The sequence below is a fragment of the Neurospora crassa genome, linkage group I (genome assembly GCF_000182925.2).
Source record: "Neurospora crassa OR74A linkage group I, whole genome shotgun sequence".
NCBI lineage: Eukaryota > Fungi > Ascomycota > Sordariomycetes > Sordariales > Sordariaceae > Neurospora > Neurospora crassa.
In genome coordinates this window covers 823,197-847,582 of record NC_026501.1, presented here as the reverse complement: position 1 = coordinate 847,582, position 24,386 = coordinate 823,197, and the positions used below count along the sequence as shown (strand labels likewise).

General features: G+C 52.5%; 8 protein-coding genes and 1 non-coding gene across 11 annotated transcripts; 4 read left to right on the top strand and 5 right to left on the bottom strand.

Moving 5' to 3' along the window:
- Positions 1-85: 85 nt before the first annotated feature.
- On the bottom strand, positions 86-157 carry NCU15007. The gene has a single exon. It is a non-coding gene; the product is annotated as a tRNA-Arg (tRNA).
- Positions 158-427: 270 nt separating this feature from the next.
- On the bottom strand, positions 428-4,108 carry NCU09097 (hypothetical protein). Its single transcript, XM_959821.3, has 3 exons — positions 1,985-4,108; positions 1,436-1,930; positions 428-1,381 (listed from the first exon to the last, which is right to left on the bottom strand). Exons 1-3 carry the CDS (start codon positions 3,711-3,713, stop codon positions 771-773), a joined length of 2,835 nt encoding a protein of 944 aa, XP_964914.3. The 5' UTR covers positions 3,714-4,108; the 3' UTR covers positions 428-770.
- A 446-nt stretch (positions 4,109-4,554) lies between these two features.
- On the bottom strand, positions 4,555-5,717 carry NCU09096 (hypothetical protein; the record flags this gene model as incomplete). The annotated part of the gene is made up of 2 exons (XM_959820.2): positions 4,983-5,717; positions 4,555-4,581 (listed from the first exon to the last, which is right to left on the bottom strand). Exons 1-2 carry the CDS (start codon positions 5,709-5,711, stop codon positions 4,555-4,557), a joined length of 756 nt encoding a protein of 251 aa, XP_964913.1. The 5' UTR covers positions 5,712-5,717.
- Positions 5,718-7,716: 1,999 nt separating this feature from the next.
- NCU09095 (hypothetical protein) lies at positions 7,717-9,630 on the bottom strand. Its single transcript, XM_959819.2, has 3 exons — positions 9,425-9,630; positions 8,848-9,366; positions 7,717-8,626 (listed from the first exon to the last, which is right to left on the bottom strand). Exons 1-3 carry the CDS (start codon positions 9,437-9,439, stop codon positions 8,522-8,524), a joined length of 639 nt encoding a protein of 212 aa, XP_964912.1. The 5' UTR covers positions 9,440-9,630; the 3' UTR covers positions 7,717-8,521.
- A 149-nt stretch (positions 9,631-9,779) lies between these two features.
- NCU09094 lies at positions 9,780-11,304 on the top strand. 2 transcript variants are annotated; one of them, XM_011394933.1, is made up of 4 exons: positions 9,780-9,812; positions 9,872-9,944; positions 10,080-10,152; positions 10,221-11,304. In XM_011394933.1, the coding sequence occupies exons 2-4, from the start codon at positions 9,897-9,899 to the stop codon at positions 11,156-11,158; spliced, it is 1,059 nt and encodes a 352-aa protein (XP_011393235.1). In that variant the 5' UTR covers positions 9,780-9,812; positions 9,872-9,896; the 3' UTR covers positions 11,159-11,304. The 2 variants fall into 2 exon arrangements, with proteins under 2 accessions (XP_011393235.1, XP_011393234.1); XM_011394932.1 differs by lacking the exon at positions 9,780-9,812 and having other exon boundaries at positions 9,843-9,944; positions 10,221-11,302.
- Positions 11,305-13,507: 2,203 nt separating this feature from the next.
- On the top strand, positions 13,508-15,780 carry NCU09093 (DEAD box RNA helicase-PL10B; the record flags this gene model as incomplete). The annotated part of the gene is made up of 3 exons (XM_959817.2): positions 13,508-14,045; positions 14,104-14,544; positions 14,624-15,780. 3 exons carry the CDS (start codon positions 13,508-13,510, stop codon positions 15,424-15,426), a joined length of 1,782 nt encoding a protein of 593 aa, XP_964910.1. The 3' UTR covers positions 15,427-15,780.
- Positions 15,781-15,798: 18 nt separating this feature from the next.
- Positions 15,799-18,314, bottom strand: NCU09092 (hypothetical protein). Its single transcript, XM_959816.3, has 3 exons — positions 17,529-18,314; positions 16,821-17,375; positions 15,799-16,564 (listed from the first exon to the last, which is right to left on the bottom strand). The coding sequence occupies exons 1-3, from the start codon at positions 17,973-17,975 to the stop codon at positions 16,163-16,165; spliced, it is 1,404 nt and encodes a 467-aa protein (XP_964909.1). The 5' UTR covers positions 17,976-18,314; the 3' UTR covers positions 15,799-16,162.
- Positions 18,315-18,582: 268 nt separating this feature from the next.
- On the top strand, positions 18,583-20,936 carry NCU09091 (mitochondrial inner membrane magnesium transporter mrs2). Its single transcript, XM_959815.2, has 3 exons — positions 18,583-19,367; positions 19,433-20,061; positions 20,125-20,936. Exons 1-3 carry the CDS (start codon positions 18,750-18,752, stop codon positions 20,519-20,521), a joined length of 1,644 nt encoding a protein of 547 aa, XP_964908.1. The 5' UTR covers positions 18,583-18,749; the 3' UTR covers positions 20,522-20,936.
- Positions 20,937-21,227: 291 nt separating this feature from the next.
- On the top strand, positions 21,228-24,373 carry NCU09090. Of its 2 annotated transcripts, none has more exons than XM_011394930.1 (5): positions 21,228-21,652; positions 22,152-22,528; positions 22,731-22,783; positions 22,884-23,644; positions 23,832-24,373. In XM_011394930.1, the coding sequence occupies exons 2-5, from the start codon at positions 22,333-22,335 to the stop codon at positions 24,142-24,144; spliced, it is 1,323 nt and encodes a 440-aa protein (XP_011393232.1). In that variant the 5' UTR covers positions 21,228-21,652; positions 22,152-22,332; the 3' UTR covers positions 24,145-24,373. The 2 variants fall into 2 exon arrangements, with proteins under 2 accessions (XP_011393232.1, XP_011393233.1); XM_011394931.1 differs by having other exon boundaries at positions 22,149-22,528.
- Positions 24,374-24,386: the final 13 nt, after the last annotated feature.

The window sequence follows — 24,386 nt, the reverse complement described above, 5'->3', positions numbered from 1 at the left end:
TAAGTTAATCGCGAAAGAAAAAAGTGACAAGGGTCGAGTAAATCCCAAAAGTACAAAAGAAAAAGTGAAACAGCAAAAGAGTCAGAGCCGCCAGCCAGACTCGAACTGGCAGTCTTCAGATTAGAAGTCTGACGAGTTACCATTTCTCTATGACGGCTTTTTTTTTGTTTGTTCTTCCACTTGTTGATAGAACAGGTCGTTTCATGGGTCTATAAGGTCCAATGTGTGGTGCCCTACATGCTGGGGGGTAGGCGTAGGTCCCATGGGATGGGATGAAAGACGTGGGAGCGGGCAGCTTGGCGGGCCGAATGATGGAAGGTGCGGTTCGTTGTGAATGGCACAAGCAGAAACTGATGCGGAAGGAGTCTGCTAGTTAGAAGGTGGACGACGATTTAAGGATGATGGCAGGAAGTGAAAAACATAGAGTGAAAATGTTTTCAAGTTTGCTTACTATGTTTACATATTTTAGTACTTTCAAAGTGTGCTATGACTATCGTTGCTTATTTCTCATTCATTTTACAGTGTGACGCCCCTAGAAACAGCCTACTGCTGCTGTGGGTGCGGACTCTTTGTTTTCATTCCTTAGTATATTCCGTTCAGTGTGGTGTTTGTTACTCTCCGGACAATTCCAGTGGTTACCTGCTCCGTCAGACATGTACTCTGGGTAGTACCCAACCCCTTTTATATGGTAGACCACAGCCGCTTGTGTCCCGAACAGCAGCTGTATGTCTCCTTTTTTTTCTTTCATAATTTGGGGAATGACCCGAAATTTAGTCAACCCTAATGATAACCTTCCACCCCAACGCCCCCGCCTCACGGATCGCACAAGCCAAACATCCCCTCCGTCTTCGACTAATCAGGGCATTCCAACCCTTCTCCGCGCAAAACGCTCTGACGAGAATCTCCATATCCGAACCAAATTGGCGTCTCCGTGTCTCCGAATGCATCTTCTTCGACGCACTCTCCATAGTTACTCCTCCTCCTCCCCCTTCCTTGACCCCATCGAGCGTAGTCGGACTAGCACACTCGGCTTCCGGGGCAGTGATGGGAGAAGAATCAGGGGAGGGGTGATTATTATAATTGATATTATTAGTACTGTTGTTGGTGCTACTCCTTCTGGGCGTGGGGAATGAATAGCTCCCCTTTCTGCTAACAGCCGGGGATAAGGGTATTTCGTGTTCTTGCGGCAATGCCTGGAAGCCGGTGATGCAGTCAATCACCAGGAACTTGGCTGCGCTCTTGGCGGAAGGAGGCGTGAGACTAGGTCGGTGAGCAGCGGACGAGTAGTCATCTAGTAACGCCTCGAGAGAGAAGTCTTTCTTCGCCATTAACTCTGATAAATGCAGAGCTGTATATGTGTATGATTTATGAAGTGGATGGCCTGCAGACGTGTTAGTAAAGACGAATAGATTGGGACGAAAAGGATTGAGCATACCGACGACGCTTACGGCCTTACCAGCAGCGCCACGCCCGGATAGGTCCACTTGCTGGATAGTAGGGCTGGATGGTGACCTGAGAATCTTGACATGGGAAGAAGGGGCACATGGGTGAGCAGTCACAAAGTTGACATCCTTTGCTAATGAATAGGTATGTTGGTGGGTCTTGTAGGTGTCCAGGTCCGTTACGGTGAAAGAGATCTCAGCAGGGTATGTCCGAATCTGCGCCGGGCGACTGAGCTCCGAAAAGGGGGTGGCCGCGTTGTCTTCAGCTGGAGTGGTTTGGACCGAATCAGCTGGTGCCCATAGTTTCAGAGCATCCAGTTCGATCAGGAGGGTGGGCGGTGTCTTGTCCCGATAAACGTTTTCGAATGGGATGATAAAGTCAGCTGGGAGAACTGACGAGGGGTCCGCGTCTCCCAAGACGTTCGAGTCTTTCTCAACTGCCATCTTTGCCCAAATGCGAGCCTTCTGATTGATCCCAAGAGCGTCCTCTGCGAGGGCTGTCAATTTGCGGCCAGTAAACGGTCGAGAAAGTCATCACTCACCTGCAGGTTCCTCAACTTCAACATTGACCCAACCATCTCCAAGTCCCTGCGGAGTGATATCGCTGGAGATCCAACCCATACACTCGGCAGAACCCTTACCGGCCGCAAGGACACGACCGACGATACAAGACGTGCTCCAGAAACTCTTGCCCAAATACACGAAACCACCACAGAGGTTAGCCATGGTTCCGAGCCTTGCCATAGCTTCTGGGTCATTTTCCAACAGCGTGGCCATCAAAAAGTGACAGATGCCATCACCAGGTAGCATCAGGCCAGACATATAGCTCTTTGACAGCCAACCTGCCGAGTGCAACGCAGCAGATATCATCCTGCGCCTCGAAGGTTCCCGCTTTGGGGCTGCTGGCCTGTGCGAATCATGTCCAGGAAAAGTAAAGTAGGAGGACAAATGGCTCTCTGCTTTGCTCAAGGGGCTGGCAAGCGGGGTGTTGAGCTGAGTTCCTTCAGTGACTGCCCGGCAGTTCTCGGAAATCTTGGAACCATAAACGGCAATGTCTGGCCAGCGCAACATGGTTGCAAAATGCCGCAGACCATGGACCTGGCGCTCGACATGCCGTCCTCTAATGGCATATACGGGCCCATGATGGTCTTTGTGATGGTGAATGCCATGATCGCGGGCAATGGACATACGCTTCGTCAGAGTTGCCAACCAGCCTATTGGCTTTTCCTGTTCTGGACTAGGCGAGTCTGTCTTGACTATTTCAATATTCTCCAACCATGCTCGGGCCAGGTGCAACGACCATTTGACGGTCGTGTTGGCGTCTTTCTCGAACTTGTGGATCTCGGCAGGGTTGATGCTCTCGATACCAAGTTCGTCGCCCTCCGTAATAGCGTCGAGCCGTACGAGAAGCTCACAAGCGAGTAGGATTTGGAGGAGAAGCCAATATCTCTCCTCGGTAACTTCATCCACTGAATCAGCCGTCTTGATTGATGCGCCGTCATCGACTTGGTCTTCGTCAGGGGTACCCCAGAGCAACTGTCCAAGTCGGATTCTCCATTCGACGAGTGAGAAGTCGATCCAAACGTTGGGAGCAGCGAGGACCTTGACCAAAGCAGCAATTTGCACCGAGAGGCTGTAGGGATCTCTATGGTCGATCACCTTTGTTGGGGGGTGAAGGATATGGAGGAACAACTCGTTGTATAGTTCGCTCGAGAGCCGCAGCTGGTGCGGGTGCTGCTCACTGTAGCGCTTGCCGTTCTTGATCAGCTGTTCGAAAATCAAGGTTTCGTCCATATGACGGAGGCGATCCCTGGAGGTGAGCATTCTTTGCCGCGCCTCAACGATAGCACGAGGCCTGGACGCGAGGCTCTCGAAACCCCATTGATCCTCCTTCAGCGCATCGGCGACATTGAGTTCCAAAGCCGCTTGGAAACCCATGCTCCCCTTCTCAAGTCCGCCCATGCTCAGCATGCTGGGCCGCTCGCGACAACGGGGATAGAAATGCGCACAACGTTTCTTCTCCGAGGCCCGTTGCGCCGTGGACCTATCTGGCTGGACATCACGGGTGATGTGCGGCCATGCTGAGGCACAGGTCCAAGCGCGATCCTCGATCTGCGTGTGGTCGGTCAAGTCCCGAATTCCGAGCTCCTCGTCCCATGGGAACGCGACTGACGGATGCGGAGCGCCAGTATAGTGGCCTTCGGCTCGGTCAAAGTACTGAGGAGCTCCCGAGAAGAGCTTCTCTATGTCGGAGTCGGACAGGGTAGCCATGATGCGGGCAAGTCTCAATACCGGTCTTGTTGGACGGTCCAGCCTCCATTCACTGCCAGGTGGAGGCGGCGATGGGAGCGGTTTGTTAGCATCTAGGGGCGAGCGTGGTGATAATGGCGTTTGCGCCACTGGTGACCTTGGCGTAGAGATCTCTGGGGCTGGTATTCGAACTGTTGAAGATGGCGGTGATCGAAGAAGTGGTGGTGGTGATCGGAGTGTTGGTGGAGGAGGAGTCTTGAGTTGATAGAACAGGAGTGGTCAGTCTGGCGTTATTTCTTCAGTTGCATAGGATGGTCGTAGGTGTAGCTCAATGTATCACAATATCTTTCAGCATGAAGCAAGGAAAGACAGCAGCAGAACAGAATTGGTTTGTTGTCTGTGGGAGGAGGTTGGGCATGAAACGAGAGATTGACGGCGCAAGATCCCCCTCTTCATCGTGTAAGTCGAGTGGTGTTCTCGTCGTACGATTGGCCCCCTGTAAATGCAGATGCATAGTGCCACAATGAGAGTGGTGCAGAGGGATCCGCGTTACAGAGGATCACGCGAGCACCTAGTCTCGGCCGACCCGCCGCGGACCACTCAAATACTGTAACGCCCGCTGTTCCCCAGACGACGGGGATTGAGGGGACTACCTACACTTGGGTAGGTTCCTGCACTTGGAGAGAGTTGAGGTGCGGCTTCGCTGTGTAACCTCAAATGGGCTTCTTTTTTTGGAGAAAGATGGGGAAACCCGGGGAGGGGAAGGGGAGATGACGACACTTGCCCGTCTTCACCAACAAGGGAACAGAGCACAACGAACGCAACCGAACGGTCTGTGTACCTACTAAGTACCGCTACCAATTCATCCATGTGAGACCTCGCTCTTGTGCTTCATGGGGTGTACTTAGTGCGCCCAGTCTCCATGCGAAGGGAGGGTCTGAAGCTTCAGGTGAAAATGCAAACTTCTTCAAGATGCACTTTGACTTCCTGTGCATCACCTCGTGGACAGACTGCATCACTAACAGCGGAGGTTTGGTGGTCGACAAGCTGACCCATTGGACGACAGAGAGTAGAAAGTCGAAATCATGAGGGAATCAGAATGGAAATCACCTACTTGGATGCACCACAACTGAAAGAGAGAAAGACGTCCTGTGAATGAGAATCCGTACTTGACTGAATAATTGTGGAAAGTGAAGGGGGGATGAGGAATAGGTAGAGGTAAGGTATCGATCGATGTAATGTATAGAATAATGAGGGGAAGTTGTGGCAGTGGTGGTTCTATGGACTTACAGCTTCTCGAATGGTTCCCATGCCATGTTGTCTTTCCCCTCTCGGTTCCCCTCTCTGGTCTGCTGCTGCTGCCCCTTCCCGGCCGCTCATATATTCCCGCCGCCTTTGAGAGATCGGGATTGGAGGCTGTGATGCAGCTCTTCCCCGCGGAAGTGGAAGTTTGGGACTAGTGATTGCTTCCTGGTGAGGGGTCGATGCGCCCGAGGAAGGAGACGACGTGTTGTTGTTGCTGCTGTTGTTGGAGGATGACGAAGGTGGCAGCTTCCCGGTTAATCTACTGCGGATGTCCTGCAGAAAGATGTCTCGTCTCGACCCGCGTCTCTCCTTCTTCTTCTTCTCATTCGTCGTCGTCGGCATAGAGGTACTTCCCGGTCCATTGTTGTCATTTTCGTCAATCGAATTTCGTTGCGAACTCTCGTTGCTGCTAAAGGTGATGTTGCTGGCGTTGTTGTTGATGTTGATGTTGTTGTTGTTGTTGTTGTTGTCGTTGTTGTTTGTTTTGTCGCTGTTGTTGGACGTCAACCCCAGGCCAAGCCCCCCGGATCGCCCGCCGCCTCCATGTCCCCCTCCCCTTCCTGCCCCCCATCCCAATCCTTCAGCTACAACCACAGCATCCCCTGTCCCCCCAAAGACACCTTCGGTAACGGTGATAACGGTGGCGTCTGCCGGCTTGGCGCATTCTGTGTTCCGCCTCCGGGGCGTCCGTCTCAATATCGAAAAAGACGGCATCTTTTCGGCACGGGAGGAGCAGCGTACGCGGGATGATATGCGCCGCCTCGATCTGCGGCCGCAGCGCTCTCATTGAACGAGGGAGAATGCGAGTCGAACTGGGAGCAGCGCGTCCACCTCTTGATGAGGTCCACGGCAGTTGCGTGTGTATTCTACACTAACGGGTTTCGTTGTGGTGTCCACCGAGGAGTGTGATACGGCTATAAACTTGCCGGGTCCGGCTTTTGCTGTGTGAAGTGCCGCGGCGGGGCCAACACCTTGACGTCGGCTGTTAGAGACTCGAGGGGCCTCAACACTATTCGTTAGAATGCCTGGTGGGTTTCGCTGATCAGTTAAGGCATGCAGAGACAGCACAGGGACAAAAGAAAAAAAAAATCGAAAGAAATGATCAGTGACAGGAACCTATAGAGGTGAAAAAAGGAAAAAGATGGACTAGGCCGTCGATGATCCGTTGGTCCTAGCGAGTTGGTCTAACGAACTAGGTCTACGGAATATGTACTGAGGACTGGACAGGAGCACCGAGAAGGACACCCAGACTAAACTCGGGCACAAACTTCATGGTTGTCTCAGGATATCCAAGGTACGTCCGTTATATTATCGGTGACGGCAGTCACCAGTCCTTCCCGGTTCCTGTTAGAGCTCTTGTAATTCTGAGGGTGGAGGGATGGATGGGGAACCGGAATCCGGACTGACAGCCCTCAACCAAGCCAATGATACGAGAAATAATAGGGACCCCATTTCCATTGTAAACATTAACAGGGACAGGTCATTATATGAAGAAACCACCACCACAGTCTGCCACCACCCTGGGAGCCTCACAAGTTTGCCGTCACCTACCTGTGCTTGGACCGGAAGGAGACGCTGCGCCAGCCATTACCTTCCCTCCACAGCCAGTCACAGGCCAAGAGCCATACGGATGTGCCCGGCTGGCTTGTTTCGAATCCATGGAGTTCGTAGCCTGTAATCTTGCCTCCTGGGAATAAATCACCGTGGTACAGGTGAACCTCTATTCATCTGAAATTGCTTTCATTGATTTCGGCCATGGTTCAACTTGGAACTTGGGATTACGCCCGCTTCGATCTGCCCGTTCGGAGAGGCGCAGTGACAGGAATGGGGAGGCATGGGGCATTGGGCATGGGGTATTGGGCATGGGGCATGGGGGGGAAACCCGAACGGCCCTAGAACAAGTGGGCGAACCGACGGGAAGTTTTCCCTCTATGGTAGGGTACTCCACGCTGTTTGGGGGTGTAGAACAATCCACGCATCAAGCGACTAAAAAGGGTTGCTTCAGAGACGGGAGCTCCCTCGAACTCCTGCACCCCAAACTCAGATGTACCGGTTTTGGCTACGGGCCGTGCAATGTCAGGCCCGAATCGATCAAGTGAAACCCAGAGAGGGATGGGGGGGGGAGAGAAGGTTCTTTGGTCGTCCATTCATACGTTGCAAGGGATGTCGTCGTCGTCGGCGATCCCAAGCGAGATCCAGGGGCTTTTGTCCAGCAATAACATGCTCGCAGCAGGGGACTTGCCTACAACCCGGACTACACGTGTGTCTCCAGCGCACCTCATCTCTAAACGGTTGTTCCGCAAATGCAGTCATAGCAATAAATCATCGGCGCCGCAGTCTCCCGGGCTGACAAGGACCTCCTTTTTCTTGCCATACTACCTTTAGCTGAATGGTAGGTAGGTATGTACACTACTACATACTCTAGGTATGTATTTACGATAGTCTTTGCTTGAGCTTGGTTACATATGCCGAACACGGCGAATTTGTTGAGAAATACACCCTCCATCATCGAAAAGCTTACCAGGGTCATTCTGAAACACAGGTGCCCACTACACACAGATGCCCACCGGGCCAATCGCCCAATACCACAGTGGTGCAGCTGAGTACGGTGGAGGCCCTTTTTGTGCCGATATATCACAGCGTTTTGCCGCGCTTGCCATGAACAATGACTTCGACAATCTTATGTGTTGTGCGCGCGACTTGAATGGAAAACACTACGCAAGGGGTGAATGGAACGAGCGTTTCATGATTAGGGTCAATGGATGGGTATTAAAAGCGGTTTCGGCGTGTAAATTGCTGCGCAGAAAATGATCAAACTGCGACTTGCCGCCGCTCGTCGTTGTTGTGCAACTCAACCAACTTTATCAGCCGCCTTTGAAGAACAATGTAATCTCATCGGCGGAAAAAGGGGGAAAGGCGGAGGAGGGTATCAAATCATGTCAAAACCAGTTCGTTTGTTCAGGATTCGGATTCGCGCCATCCATCTGCCCAATCGTCAATCATCATCATCATCCAGCCCTCCTCTCCCCCCCTACTTCTCTCTCTTTTCAACCTTGACGAGCACCCAATGGTAACAGTCCTCTCTGCCATAGGGAACAGATCTACCAGAGCCTTATATGCCCCATGCCATTCATGCGACTGACTACCCATGTCGAAACAATCCGCGCACGCGTTCCCGTCAAAAAGGGACGGATGGGAACTGTAACATTTGCCTTATGTCGTCTCGATCGGGAAACTGTCGCCCGGTCGTGCCGTGCCGTGCTTCATGAGAGGGAGCGACGTATCCTTCCTTTCGATGGAACGCATCAAGGTTCGAAGTATCAGATTAATGAAACCGAACTGATCCATCCTACCATCCCATTCCTATCCTTGGCGTGGCTCATCACCGCTACCATCACCACCACCACCACCACCATCACCACTGACTGCATCATCACCAGATTGAGCTCAGGGACGACGTCAGGCCTCAGCACTTGCAGCGTTGCGCCATCCCTTTTTGGATAGCACTCGATATGTTTTGTGAATCATGCTGGAGGGGTATCGTGAAAAACGACTAGCAGGTATTTCGCATCGGGCACGATTACCAATTCCTGCTTTTTCGTCCGTAGTCTTAGGAGTTTGAGTTCATCCTGTTGCAGTGCAGCGCAGCGCAATGCGTTGTCGTTAGTTTAAGCCTTTTATTTTCAGAAACCTGAGGTTGGCCAACCAGTCTCGTGTCTCTCTTTTTTTTTTTTTTTTTCTTCTTCTTTTTTTTTCTCCCTTGATGAGAGTTCAAGAAGCTCTGAGTAGGGGGCTGTGGGTAAAGGAAGGGAAAGAAAGGGGAAAAAGAAGAAACACTGCGAGAACTCACCTCCTCATCCAAGTCTTGCACAAACTCGCCCGCATTCGACACAAAACTCCACACCATCGCCGCGAGCTCTACCACGTTCTGATCATAGGCACTCACTGCACTGCCGCTGCTGCCGCTGCTTGCGTTCCCCGCGCCCGTGCCCGCCGCACCTGCCCCAGCGCCCGGTACCTCCCCATCCGTGCCCGTCCCCGTAGATACTGTTGCCGGTGCAGCAACTGCCTCCTCCCCTGTCGTAGTCACCGCCGTGCCGGGAGCCGGAGCCGGATCGGTAGTAGTCGTATCAGTAGCGGTGCCAGGAGGAAATGAAGGTGACAGTGGGCCTTGCTGGTCCGTAATCAATTGCTGCTCGGACTGTTCTGGTTGCTGTGGTTGGGGCTTGGCTTTTCGAATTGAAGAGATTTGGCCGCTGGTTTTGAGGATGGCGCCGGAAGCGCGGTCAAGGACAATGGCGCCCTTTACGCCGGGCTTTTTGGAGAGACGGCCTAGGGTCTCTTCGAGGTGGGCGGAGGCGGAGGGTGACTGGGAAAATGTTAGCGAGTGTGTTTGGGAAGGGTGAGGGGGAGTGGGGGAAACTGACTGTTGGGTCTGACATTGGAGATATGATGTGTGACTTGGAGAATTAGGTAGGTGTTTGTTTGATTGATGTATCTGGCTTGCGCCAATTCAACTGGTTGATTTCTTTCTAGGAGAATGTGAAAGAGCTTCCGTCGATGAGCTTGGAATCGATGAGCCGTGAGAGAGCTCCCTTGCTCGTTCGGTGAGCTCCAGAAGCGACGAACGAACGAACAGCAACAGCGAGCGGCCACTTGCTGTCCAGCAAGGTACCCATGCTGTTACCCCTGGCCGACAGCTGTCAAAAGTCTTGGCAGATTGGGGATTTTGCCGCGTTACACCGCTAAAATTTCCAAACTCACCTCATTCCTTCACTCCGCGCTTCACCAAAGATACACTTACAAAGGGCCAAGGTGAGTACTGCCATATCAATCATCGATAAAGAGAGACTGTACGTCTAACTGCTTCTCAGACGTTTATATACAAACACCGCCAAGATGGGTTCCAGCAACAAGAAAAAGAAGGAGAAGAAGAAGGACTTCAACGTATGTCATTTTCATTCATTCATCCAATAAGCTTTCTTCGGGGGAGAAACTGCTGCTGGTGTTGCGGCCACTGGCTTTATCAGATGTGATGTCCCCTTATCGGTTACTTTCACTAACACATATGAACCACGACAGAAAGCCAAGTTGAAGGTCGGCAAGGCCAAAGCCAAAGCAGCCAACTTTACCGATACGAGCTTCAAGTCCAAATGTTTGTCTCTCACTCACTCATATTCATCCCCTTTTGAAAGCCAAACTCACTAACACCTCCCCTCCCAGCTATCGTCGTGAACCAACACACCCTCGCCGCCCTCGATGGCGTCGACCTCGTCGGCCTCTTCAAGCAACACCTCAACCAAGCCATCAACTCCAAATCCGACAAGCTTCGCCAAGAAGCCCTGGTCCAACTAACCAAGGACCTCTCTTCCAAGCCCATCTTCAACCCGGTCGGCGTGCCCAACCTGCTCACCAAGCTTTTGCCCTTAATCACCGATTCTGTCGCCAACGTGCGCACCAACTTCCTCAAGCTCCTGCGCGCCCTCCCGCCCTCCGACGTCGCGCCCCATGTCGAGAAGATCCTCATGTACATCCGGGGCGGCATGACCCACCTGTCGACCGAGATCCGCTCCGACACGCTTTCTGTACTCGACTGGCTCATCGACGTATGTCCCGATGAGACCGTCTCCTGCCCAGGCGGCTGGCTCAAGACAATGAATTCGTTCTCGTCCATGTTGGGTTGGAACCCCTCTGTAGCCTCCACCCTCTCGGTCAAGGGCTGGACGTCAGCCACCAAAACCAGTCTGAACAAGGTCTCCAAGAAGAACGGCGAAGCCCAAGCAAAGCAGATCACCACCCTTGCCAAGTTCTTGGAAGCCGGGTTCAGACCGGAGACGCCGTTGCCGTATGATGAGCAGCGGTATTGGGATAGCATCTACAGGATGCCGACGACGCCGAATCCGTTTGCTTATTTGAATCTGTGGGGTGCGCAGAGGGATGAGGATGGAGAAATGTATCCGGATCGGATCTCGAGGCAGCAGGTGTTTGAGCGGAAGTGGAGGGCGGCGATCAAGACGGGCGTGATGGGCGCGAAGCAGGAAGGCGGTGTGATTGGTAGGGCCGCGTCGGTGTTGGACAAGGTATTGAGGACGGCGGAGGAAGGGGGGAAGAAGGTGGTGGAGGAGCAGAAAATTGAGGAGGTGGAGGAGGCAGAGGCCTGAGTGACGGTAGGGGCATGGCATGTATGGGTGTGGTTCACGACGGTCTTCTTCAGCTAATGATCTGGGAAAGGATAGGGTCCATTGTTGCTTCATTATAGGTTCTCTCGGTTTATAGGTTTATGATTCCCTCTTGTTCTTTGTTGGCGTAGCCATTCCGTCATTTCTTGCGTTCGTTTCCTTGTGTCTGTGATCTTGTAGAGACTTGCCTTCCATATTTAGAGTGATCTAGTCTCTTGTGTGCTTGCCTCTTCTTCTATTACAATAGCTTGCTATTGCAAAGGTGTAATCCAGCGTCTTTCGGTGCCTGTTCCTGTGCCAACGGATGTCTTATTGGCTACCTGGTCACTCGGGAGTGAGACAGAAGGGGTATCTGGTCCGACTTTGAATTGCAGACGAAAATTATTCATCCTGTCCGGCGCGCTCGTCCGTTCGCCCGCTCGACTGTTCGTGTCGTCCATTTTTGTTCATTTCGTTCTCTGGGTTGTTCGTTCATCGCGACCGCTTTCTCGAACCACCAACAAGTTATGCTAAGACTGATTATCTTCAATACTGTGCTTGTTGAGCATGTTGTTAGCTGGCGTCACAGATTTCCAGGGCGTTAGTGATGGCTTCTTTGCTTGCTCACTGATATCCATTCGTTTCAATCCCGCTGGCTGACTCCCTTCCCGTGTAGCATTCCGAGGCTTCGTTTGCTGCGCCGTCTTTATCTGTTACGAAGTATTGGTCTCCTTTGGTATGACCGTCTGTGGAAGAGACTTATGGTTGTTGATCGTTGTCAACAGAGAGCTGGGAACTGGGTCGCGTTATTGTGGCTGAAGCGACAGAGGTATCGAATCATGGCGGAGAGAAAGGGACAGATGGGACACTCTGATGTTACGAAAAAGCGTACACCTATAATTCCAAAACAACCTCTACACTCCGAATAGGCAGTCCTTTGGTACAAGATCAGTGATTAATTGAAGGGTTCCCGGCCTCCTTTGGTACATCACCAAGGTGTGTTTGACTGCCTCGTGGTCCTAACTCTGTACTTTGGTCCGTATCTCCCAACCGCAATCAAGGCAGACTTTATCAAGTGGTTATCCTGCGGATGGCAGCACGGTCGTCCATTCCAGCTGGATACCGCCCTTGTGCCGGCCTTTGGCAGATGGGCCCACTGGGCAGTTGTTGGAAGATCGAGTGGCAACGCGAGCGAGGGGCTGTCCGCCTCGCCAAGCTCGTAATCAGATCAAGTGGTGGTGTGGCTGACAATACTAGGTACATGGAGGAGGCAGTTCAATACCTTAAGTATTACTGTTTCCGGTGGCAGATGCTCTGAAGTCCCAACAGCCAAAAGACGAAAGAAAGGCGAGTGTATGCAGGAGTGAGTCCAGATCAATAAGCTCTCTAGTTGATCTTTGGATTATTCAAGGGGACAATCCATATGTTAAAACCAAATGCTTGTGAAGAATAGGACGCCAACCCTGCAAACACTGCAGTCTCCATTGTCGGCACCAACCCAAAGGGCCTCCGGTACATTTATCGTTTGATACCAGCGCAGAGGTAGCCAGTACTAGCTCCGTCTCGTCACTTCCACTTCCCTCTGACCGCGCCACACATAGCCCCATCATCAGAACCCTTTTCGTGACTGAAAGACCACTGCACCGTCCAGTTTGAACTCGTCATGCCGGTGGCAGGCAGCTGCTGCCCGTCCGTTGACTCAACTTTCTGCCGTCTTGCTTCCACTTTGTTCCATCCCCAACAGCTCGTACCCGACACCGCCTCAGCTGCCAGGCAAGAAGTCCTCCCAGCCATACCTTCCCTCTCCATACATCCCCTTCACAGGACTGGAGTTGCCTCTGCCCCGCTACCCTCTCCGCAGCTGCTCCTTCCTCCGTTTGTTTGAAGCGTGAAGTTGCCTTGTTGACGTAACAAGTACTCCTCGTCTGGCACACAAAGCTTGGGTGGCTTGTGCGTTCTCTGATATTTAAGTCAGAACATTTCAACCCTTCTCCTCTTCTCCTCTCCCACTTCTTCCTCTCCCTCTCACCCACCACACCCACCCGCAGAACTCGTCAACACGTCGACGTGCTGCGCGCCGTATCTTGCTCTCGCCGCGAATAGCTTCTGTCGTCTCGTAACAAGTAAGTGTCTCTTCTTTCTTTGTCTCTATCTCGTCACCTCTCCTCTTCGGCGACATCATCTTCACTTTGGACGCGCCGTACCTCCATGGGTCGCGTCACCTCGCCGTCTCTCAGTTCCACCTGAGCCCACGGAAGCACTTGATGCCTTTCAAGACTTCATTTCAGTTTCGCTTAACATTTAGCTGGTCGCCTCTCTAACTCATCCATCGCTTACAGCCACTCTCGCGTCATGGCTGACCACGGTTGGGGTGCTGCCCCCGCTGCCACCGAGGCTAAGGCTGAGGCCGGTCCTTGGGGCACTGCGGATCTTAAGTCGGCGCTCTCCGATACCAACGGCCACAGCGGCCCTGCTCCCGTCGAGCAGGCCGTCCCTCCCAAGCTCGAGGGTTGGGTTGAGGCGGAGCCCTACCACTATGACGAGTTTGCCAATCGGGAGACCGAGTGGGATGGCCAGGCCCGCATTTATGAGTGGGATGGCGAAGAGGGTGACATTGGCCCTGAGCTCCCGGAGTTGGAGGACCAACTCTTTGGTCCCGTCGAGCAGCGCGGCCGCAGGGGAATCGACTTCTCCGCCATCGCCGAGCTCCAGCTGGTCCAAGAGGGACCTACTCGAGTTGAGCCTATCGACTCTTTCAGAGCTGCTGGCCTGCACCCGGCCATGCTCCGCAACGTCGAGCTTGCGGGCTACGATGTGCCAACCCCGATCCAACGTTACTGTGTCCCCGCGATTAGCCAGGGCCATGATGTCATTGCCATTGCGCAGACTGGTGAGTTCATCTTCAGATGCCCCTGTGATGAGCATCCTTGACACTGACAAATCTCTAGGTTCTGGCAAGACAGCGGCTTATATGATCCCCATCATCAACAAGCTGATGGGCAAGGCAAAGAAGTTGGCGGCCCCTCGTCCCAACCCTGTCACCTATCAGCCCGGAATCGACCAGCCCTGCAGAGCTGAGCCTTTGGTTGTCGTCGTCTGCCCCAGCCGTGAGCTGGCGGTTCAGATTTTCAACGAGGCCAGAAAGTTCTGCTATCGCTCCATGCTGCGCCCTTGCGTCATCTACGGCGGCGGCCCGATGAGGGAGCAGATGGAACAGATTGCGAAGGGCTGCGACATTCTCGTCGCATCTCCTGGCCGTCTTATTGATTTCATGGATCGCCCGGACATCCTGTCGTTGCGCCGTGTCCGCTACATGGTGATTGACGAGGCAGATGAGATGCTTCATGACGACTGGAAGGACGAGCTCGACCAGATTCTCTCTGGTGGTGGTAAGTTGACTCTACACAGCATCTTCCTGCTTCCCCAAACTGTTTGGTGAGCTCAGGCTAATACTTTTTCCCTCCACAGATCAGGAAGAGGGAAACATCAAGTACATGCTCTTCTCGGCCACTTTCCCTAAGGCTGCTCGTGACCTTGCCACGACCCACTTGGCCGACAATCATGTGCGCCTTCGCGTTGGACGCGCTGGAAGCACCCACTCCAACATCAAGCAGGATGTTATTTGGGTCGAACCCTATTTGAAGAAGCAGGCCTGTCTTGACCTGCTCAACACGGTGCCCCCCGGTCGCACCATTATCTTTGTCAATAGCAAGCGCGCTGCTGACGAACTCGATGACTTTCTGTTCAACAAGGGAGTCCCCTGTGTCAGTATGCACAGCGACAGAACTCAGAGGGAGCGCGAGGCTGCCATGCGCGCCTTCCGTGCCGGAAGATCGCCTGTGCTGATCACCACCGCCGTCACTGCTCGCGGTATCGATGTGCGCAACGTTCTGCATGTCATCAACTTCGACCTCCCCTCCACCATGTATGGTGGTATTGAGGAGTATGTTCACCGCATTGGTCGTACCGGTCGTATCGGCCATAGAGGTCTTGCCACTTCCTTTTACACTGAGCGTGACGAAGATCTCGCTTCTGTTCTCACTCGCACCCTCCTCGAGACCGGCCAGGAAGTTCCGGACTTCCTCCAGCAGTACATTCCCGAGGACACACAGAATCTTCACTTCGAGGCCGATTCCGACTTTGAGGAGGATGTTGGCGGCGGCGGCGATGATGCTGACGGTGACGACGCTGGTGGCGGCTGGGGTGGTGGTGGTGGCGCCGATGATGCGGGCGACAATGCCGGCGGCGATGGTTGGGGTGCTGGTAACTAATGCCGGCAATACCTCTGTGCCTGTTGCCAATGACTGGTGATGGCAGCACAGGACAGAGCACAATCTGACGGAGGCGTTTGAGGTTTGTTTCCGGATTGGGCTCCCACAAGTTCGTGGTGATTCTTGTGGTTTGTCAGGTATTTCTCCGACTACCAGCAGGTTGATGGGTCTTTTGCAACGGCGTCTAGGTGTTGAAGGGAGGCTCTATTGGAAGGATACCCTTTGGACCATGGTGATATCGTGCAAGGTTATCGGATATAGGGGCGAGGTATTGGATCTCCATTGGTATCATGGATGCTTGGAGTCCTGAGAGCTAGTCCATAATGGTTGATAGTTAAGACCTTGACGATCTATCCTTTGTGCCTGAAGTTAATTGTGATGAATGTGACAACTTGAAGTGTGTTGGCATAATTTGTGCTGCCTTGATAGGTTGATTGCAGAAGGACCAAGTGCCATATACGGTGAGACCTGAGCTGGCGGATTGACTGACAGCCAAGATGCAATGGATACACTTGTCAGGCCGCGTGCTAAAGAAGCAGTGTTTTATTCATGAACAATGCCATGAGGGTTAGTGGATCTGGATATCAACCCGCCTCCAAGTAACCTCCTCTGCCAAATATCTAAAGTCATCGCCACGGCATTCTCCTTACTTGAGCAAGCAGGTTCCTCCAGTTAACGAGCCAAATCATACCCACAGCATTTCTTCCCATACTCTCTGACACTCTCACTCCACATCTCAGTCCTCATGCTCCTCTCCCCTCTGCTGCATCCAATGCCGCAAAACAGACTGGGCGCGCAGCCACAGCTTCCAGGCCGGCTTCTGCGAGTCCGAATAGGCAGTTCGCGTCTGCCGCTCCACACTGATCTCCTCCAGTTTCTCGATCATGAGGAAATGGGGCCAGTGGTTGGGGCCAAAGACGCGCAGGATGGAGAAGAGCCGAAGGGCGATGAGGGACATTTGTTCCCGTTCTTGGTCCTCATCTAGATCATCGCGGCGGGCGTCGGGAGGGAGGTTGGCGTGGGGGATGTAAGGGCGGGAGGTGGGGAGGGTGGAATGATGGGGGGTGTAAGAGGGTGTGATGGTAGTAGAAGGATGGTCGGGGTGGGACATTAGGCATTCGTAACCGAGTTTTGTGAGCTGGTTGGCATGTTAGTTGGAGACTGGAAATAAGGGGCCAAGAGATGGTTTTTTTGCAGAGTCGGAGTGTTAATGAGGTATAGGGGAGGAAGGTGTAAGAGTGAAAGATCAAGGGAAAAGGTTGAGGGATAATGTGGAGGTGGAGGAGGTTGCAAGTGGAGAAAAGTTAAGGAGCTTAAAATTAGGAGAGAGAAGGTCTGTGGAGGTGAAAATTCATGAGAAGGGTTAAGGGGAGAGAGGTCTAGGGGTTACTCACTTCCCAGGTTTGCTCGCTCGACAACGTCGCACCACCTCTGACCAACCAATACAGCAACTTGACGGAGTCCCAACTCGCCACCGGGTTCGCCAGCAAATGATTAGGGATCTTGGTCGCCGGGTGAATATCCCAGTACCCCGTGCGCAAGGCATGATTCTCCATGCTATAGATAACTCCTTGGGGGTCGAATTTGTTCAAAATGGTGGTGAACCAGGACCAATCGGCTTCGAAGCAGGTTTCCACGTCCAATTTGGCGTAAGACTGGGACGAGGAAGGAGCACCGGAGTCGTCGAAGAAGTGGCCGTCGAAGTGCAGACGGTGGTGAGGATGGTGAGAATACACATCTCGGACATCATCCATGTCGTAATCTTGAATTTCACCAGGGCGGGGGCCTGATATCAGGTCACGATCAAGTTCCATGCGCGTGGGGCCGAGCATGAGCCAGTTCTCGGTGTGGATGAAGGGGCGGGAGGAAGAGCCGTGACGCCGGATCCAGACTTGTTGGGCGTGGAGGATGAGAGAGAGGGAGAACCATTTGGAGGAGAGGATGGCGGTCTGTGAAGGTGTCAGTTGACGGTCCTTATGGCAGGGGTATTATTATGAGAGGGAAGTCGATAATATGAAGTGAGTAGCCAGTGTTATGTGAAAAGGGTTCAAATAGCACTCTTTTCATCAACCAATTTCGGCATTTCAACGAGGCAAACTGACCTGGAAATCTGGACTGCCAGGCATTCTCTCACCATCCTTCTCATAACTCCTATATGAGTGGATATCCTTCCTGGGACAGCCAAACCACATGTCCCAAGTAGGAGAGAAGGCATCGACAATCAGCTGCATAAGGAAGGTCCTGGCCGAAAGCATGTAGCCAATGCGCAGACTACTCCTGGGAAAGTTGAGGTTCTCGGACATGGAGAAGATGCGCTCAAGGATTTCAGGCGGCAGCTGCTCGATAAGAGCGGCCGGCTTCCTCGTCTTGACGCGACGTCGTCGTCTAACACCGTTTTTGTCGACTTGACTCGGAATGACTCCAGTTTCCTCGTCGAACTCGTCCTCGTCACCATCCAGGTACTTGCGCCTGAAACGCTCCGGATTTGGAGGTTGCCAGGGTTGTTTGCGGCCGCCGCGGCCTCGAACTTTGATGGGCGTCAGCTTCATTGTTTACCGTTCTGTAGTAATGCGAAGGGCTGGCACGGCTGGGGTGGTCAATTTGAAGCGTCGTGTAAGTCGTGAAATCCACATTGAGCAAGTGGGTTCCGTCTGAAGAGAGGATGAGGGCCTAAATTGGATTTATGGAGAAAGAACTCAAGAGTGCCAGGTTGAACGGCTATGGAAATTTTGGTAACGGTCAACAGTGAATGCTGTTTAAGGAAGAGATCCAGCCAACCAAAACGTATTATTTGGAGAAGGATGCATATCTCGCACTCTTCTGAGGTCACTTGGAACTGTCAAAAGTGGTCAACACCAAAGAAAGATGTCATTCCGATGAAGTTGTTCAGGCGTTGGATGCACTAACAATTTTCTTATCAACTGGAACACGATGATTGGGGAAACGCAGCGACTTCCATGTCAAATGGAGTTGCCCACATGCATGGGCGAATTCCACCTTTGATGCATTCACTCCCGCCGGCACTTGGAGCACCCCTCCTACAACGAGGTTTTCCCGCCAATGCTGTTTATTAGCACCACGACGCGGCGTGGTTCCATCCGTCGAAAGCTTTAACTTTTCTGCAGGCACAACATCGAACTGGGATTTGGCGACGTGCGTTGCGGCCATCTTTTTGGAAAGGCAGGAAGGCCTTACAAACACCGCGAATCACTCTCTCTGTTTGATTCGCGCGCCTTTCTTCTTCCACTTTTTTTTTGCGATCGAGAGGAGAAGACTAAGTAAAGTATTGTCAATCAGTCTACGACGACCTTTTTTATGCTGCAATGCCGCCGGCATTGAGGCCAGCAGCGCCATCACGGAGTCTCCTTCGGTATCTTCGCGCCCAGTCCGAAGGGCTCTCGTTTGCGCCAACATGTCGCGCTGCGGCTGAGCGGCATCCAGCTCTCCAGTGTCGCCATGGCTGTACCGCAGGCGGTTCAACCAGACCACCAAGACAGCCTTCTTCCTCGACGACAACGAGATCGCTGAGTACAGCAACCCCGCCCAAGCGCACCCAGTTGCGCGCCGGTCTTGTCGACCTCGAGGCCATTCTCCCCAAGTCGCTTCGAAAACAGCGCACCACAAAGTCCCTCCTCGCACTCCCACCGCCGGCCGGCTCGTTGCGCTTCTCGTCAAACCAGTCCTCTGACTGTGACTCCAAGAGGCCCAAACTCAGAGAGTGGCTGTTCGGCAATGGCGAAAAGAAGGGACCACCAGACACCCGGCTGAACGATGACGACATAAGAGTAGCACTCGAGGAAGAGTCTGGTTCTATCTTCCAGCGCAGGGCTTTGACCGCAAAGGCTGCAATGGATCCCAGACTGAGGTGTACCGAAGTGGACGAGAACGGCAACGTTGTTATGGTGGACGGTGAGCTCAAAAAGAGTGAGCTTATTGCAAAGGTACGTGATCTGACACACATGAAGCGATGCTGTGATAACATTGCTGACCAGTCAAAATACAACAGTACGGTCTTTTGCCTCGCGATCTTCGCAAGATCGATTCGTCCAACCTTCCCCACATCCTCATCCGTCCCTCGGCGATTCTGCTCAACCTGCTACACTTGAAGGTCCTGATTAAACACGATTGCGTCCTTCTGTTCGACGTCTACGGTTCCAAGAGTTCCTACCCCCAGTCGGCCTTCATGTACGATCTACAAGGCAAACTGCAGCAGAAGCAGTCGTCCGGAGCCAACAGTCTGCCCTACGAATTCCGCGCTCTCGAAGCCGTGCTAATGTCGGTCACTTCCGAGCTGGAGGCTGACTTCGAAGCCGTCCGCGACCCTGTGATTCGCATTCTCAGCGAGCTCGAAGACGATATCGACCGCGAGAAGCTGAGGGTATTGCTGGTCTTGTCCAAGAGGGTTAGCACTTTCGAGCAAAAGGCTAAGCTTGTGCGTGATGCCATCGAGGAGCTGCTTGAGGCCGATGATGATCTTGCGTCCATGTACTTGACTGAGAAGACGCATGATCTCTACAGAGGCGAGGATGACCACACTGAAATCGAGCTTTTGTTGGAGTCTTACAACAAGATTTGCGACGAAGTTGTGGAGGAAGCGAGTAACCTTGTCTCGAGCATCAGGAACACGGAGGAAATGTGAGTTTTTTTTTTACATCATTTTTGGAACCTGCGAGAAACACAGCTAACCAATTACCACAGTATCCGCGCCATTCTTGACGCCAACCGTAACTCGCTCATGTTGCTCGATCTCAAGTTCAGCGTGGGCACTCTCGGCCTCGCAATGGGCACCTTCTTGGCGTCTTGGTACGGCATGAACCTGGAGAATTTCATAGAGGAAACCAACTGGGGATTTGCCATGGTCACCTCGGTCTCGACGGTCGCCTCGCTGATTGTCTGCTGGTACGGCCTTGTCAAGCTCCGCAAAGTGCAGCGTGTCAAGATGGGCGATTTGCACAACCGCAACGCCCCCAACCACTGGTTCCGTGACGAGAGCACCGATGTCTTGCTTGATCCCAGCAACCGTGAGAGGTTGAGGAGGATCAACTCGATGAAGAGTGCGCAGCAAAAGAGATCCACCAGCAAGAAGTGGTTTTAATGCCTTGAGGTAAAAGAAAAAGAACAGACCGGGTTGCGTGATGGACAGAGAGCGTTTGGCGTTTCAGGAGAATGAAGGGAGTCCCCCTTTTTCATGTTGTTTTGAAAGAGAAATGATGGCGGCAAAATGCATCTTAGACGGACGGCGTTGAGACATTAAAAAAAGGGGGTCCTTTGTCTTGTTTATTTTGTTGTGCTTGTCGATTTGTAGGCTGGTTGTAGGGTTGTTGACCCGCTGTCTTCTTTTCGATCTCTTCGTGTACTAAGTAGTACAGTTTATCTCAACTCATCATTATTACTAGGTAGAGGTTTAGAGAAGCGTTATAGATCGGTGCCCTGGAGGAGACACTTAGGAACGCTTTTTGTTAGGATAGGCAGGCTCGAGGCAGGTTCAACACCATTCTTCAAGTCACCCGTTGTCCTAGTTTAGGTCCGTGATCGTGATGATAGTGAATCTCCATATGGATAAAAATCAGACACACTGGGAAAACATCGTTCGTTGTCACCCCCGTGTAACCCAACGTCGATCCAGGGGCGAATGGCTGGAATGGTCGAATTCACTCCCGTTCATTCGTAGTGGTCCGGTCGCCGGTGCCAGATGGTTGAGCCTGAGATGCTCCGTAAATCCGCTAGAATGCTCCAAGGGGGGCGCCGACAATTTGGGGGAGCTTCCCCGCAATATCCCACCAAACCCATATGTAGAGAGTGCCCCGCCACGCCGGGATCCCAACGACGTCGATTGAACTCCGGTACCTCACACCACCCACACGACATCACAGGGCACTACTCTACTTCGACAGCTTTACATATAAAGCTCACCGGCAACCCTCCGAAACCTGAGGTGACGCAACATCCCCGAATTGGACCTTATAACGATCCGAACGGAACGAAGTTGAAGGGCGAACATAACCAATTCGCCGCGCCTCTGCCTCGCCGTTCTCGACAAAACTTTGTATACCCTTGCCGATTCCTTCCAAGTCATCACTGCAGAGGCTCAGCAAGACGATCAATAATCACAAATAACTGGGGTCTACACGGTCAATTAAGGGGACAAGTTTATAAACCGGGCTTCGCAACGGATTACCAAGACGATTGAGTCTAGTACGTTTCATCTTTATCATCAATCACCCAGGTCAGTCAGTCCATCAACATCAGCCTTCCAGTTTCTACATCAATGGAGTGTCATATACCGACCATCTTCAAACCACTATGCAAGACTTCAAAGCCATTCTAAGTTGCAACTGAGTCGAGTCAAGTGGCTTTACCTATCCTTCCTCCGCCCAAACCCAACACCAAACAAGATGGCTCTATGAGGGTCCCCATTGATCATCACTGATGCTCTCGGGCGATCCCGATCCGGGTCAAGCCGAATACGGGTACATGTAAGGTCATGGGTCTTATAGCGTGAAGTATTCACGAACGTATCGCAATGGAGTCATGGCGGAGGAAGGAATAGGGGACCAGGTCGAGGTTCCGTTTTTACATTCCCACTCAAGGGTCTTGGCATAAACGGCGATGGAAACTACGGACTGAATTAGTTCTCATCTGCTCATCACCAACCTCTTGGGCTTCACTTCAATTCCACCTTCCTTTGAAGATATTGAAGTCAGCTAGCTAACGTACCACAGCAGACGGTCTCTCGCCGTTCTTCTTGAGAACTTAGTAGACTTCATCTACCACATCACGCTCAAACTGCACAGCCACCATCAACGTGATTACGCAAACCAACCGGAAGAGCGTCAAAACTAAAACCAGGGCATCATCTTTCCATCACCTTCACCACCAGAAACTTCAGACGAAAACACCTACAAAATGATGTCCCAAATCCCCGGCGAGACCCCACCACCCAACCTGGCCACTCTGGCCGAGGACCACTACTTCTCTGCCAACCCGCCGCCCAAGGACCTTGAGAAGCACGTGAAGCAGGCCAAGGACTTTATCGATTTCCATGCAAAAGAGGGGCGGAGGTTGGTGCTGATTACCAGTGGTGGAACTACTGTGCCGCTTGGTGAGTTTTTCTCTTTTTCTTTATCCTTTTGTTTTCTGGAGGTTGTCAGGGGCGTAAATGGGGAAGAGGAACTGGGGAAAAGGGGAATGAGAAAAAGGGGTAAAGTTGGGATGGGAAAGGGGTGAGGCAGTGAATATAGGTCATGGCACAACAGTGATAAGAGGGAGATGGATGACTGAGTCAGGTTGCTAACATACCACAGAAAAGCAGACTGTGCGCTTCATTGACAACTTCTCAGCTGGTACTCGCGGAGCTGTAAGTTTTCCCTCCTTGCTTCCTTGCTTGCTTATATGTCAGGGGCATCCTCATCAAAACGCCCCTTTATAGAGGATCTGTCTAACCAACCAACCCCAAGACATCCGCCGAATACTTCCTCGAAGCCGGCTACGCCGTCCTCTTTCTTCACCGACAATTCTCCCTCCTGCCCTTCTCGCGCCACTACTCGCACGCAAAGGATTGCTTCCTCGATTTTCTTCGCGAAGGGCCCGACGGCTCTGTCGTTGCCCGCGACAAGGACGCCAGCAAAATGCTCCAAGTCCTTCGCAAGTACCATGACGCCCGCGACAACAACATGCTGCTGGCCATCCCCTTCCTCAGCATCTCGGACTATCTGCACGAGCTGAGGTCCATCGCCCAGCTGATGAAGCCGCTCGGCCCCAACGCTCTCTTGTATCTCGCGGCCGCCGTTAGCGACTTTTTCGTGCCGCCAGACCGCATGTCGGAGCACAAGATCCAGAGCACGGACGCGGCGGATCTGAAGAAGAAATTGTCATCTTCTACTGCCACATCATCTGCTGCGCCCAGTGCGAACCCTAGTGCCAGAGCTACGCCTGCCTCTGGTGGCTCTGTTGGATCTAGGAACGGATCGGGAGGGACGGGAGTGGTGGATGAAGAGACCTTTGACAACTTTGATTCTTCCCCCACCGTGCCTAGGAGTAAGCGGTTGGTGGTCGATCTTGATCCCGTGCCCAAGTTCCTCAAGAACTTGGTGGAGGGATGGTCGCCTGAGGGCATGATTGTCTCGTTCAAGCTGGAGACGGATCCAAGCATCTTGACGCTGAAGGCCAAGTACTCGCTGAATAGGTATCAGCATCATTTGGTTATTGGAAATTTGCTGTATGTTTTTTCTTCTTTTCTAATTCTCTTCTCATTCTTTTGCCTCTTATGTTCTCCCCTTCCCATTCATCATTCATCCCCTTGTACTCCCTCACCCCCCCCCCCCTTCTTAACATCGTTCACGTTCCTCCCTCCCCCCTCCTCCCTCTTGTTATATCAACTAACTAACCAACCCGGAAACCAACAGCTCCACCCGCAAATGGGAAGTAGTCTTTGTAGCACCCAACCGCAAAGACAGGTGGATCCGCGTCCCCATGCACCGTCGTGTCGGCGGCTCTTCTTCTACTTCTACTTCTTCCGGCAACCCAGCAGCAGCAGTAACAACAACAACAACAACGACAACAGACAAGGACGAACCGCTCGACCCCAAGTCTCTCCCCGAAGGCGAACCGGAAATCGAGATTGAGAGCTTGATCATCCCGGCTGTCAAGGATTTGCATAGTGAGTATATTGATACGTTTGAGCGCGAGAGGAGGGGGAGGAGTGGTACGCCTGCCTAGTGCTTGAAGGCGGGGGGTGTTTGAGGGAATGAGTGGAGGGAGTGGGTGGAGGATGAAAGTGGTATGTTTGTAGTATAGTCGTGGTATAGTCATGGTATGATTCAATGTCACGGGAGGACATGGGCAGGAACATACCTCGGATGCAAAGCAGAGAGCGGTATGATGTACGCATACAGTCAGTTAGTCATATATCGGAAATGCGGTTAATCAAAAATCTTGGAAAGGGAAATGCAGTAGAGTGA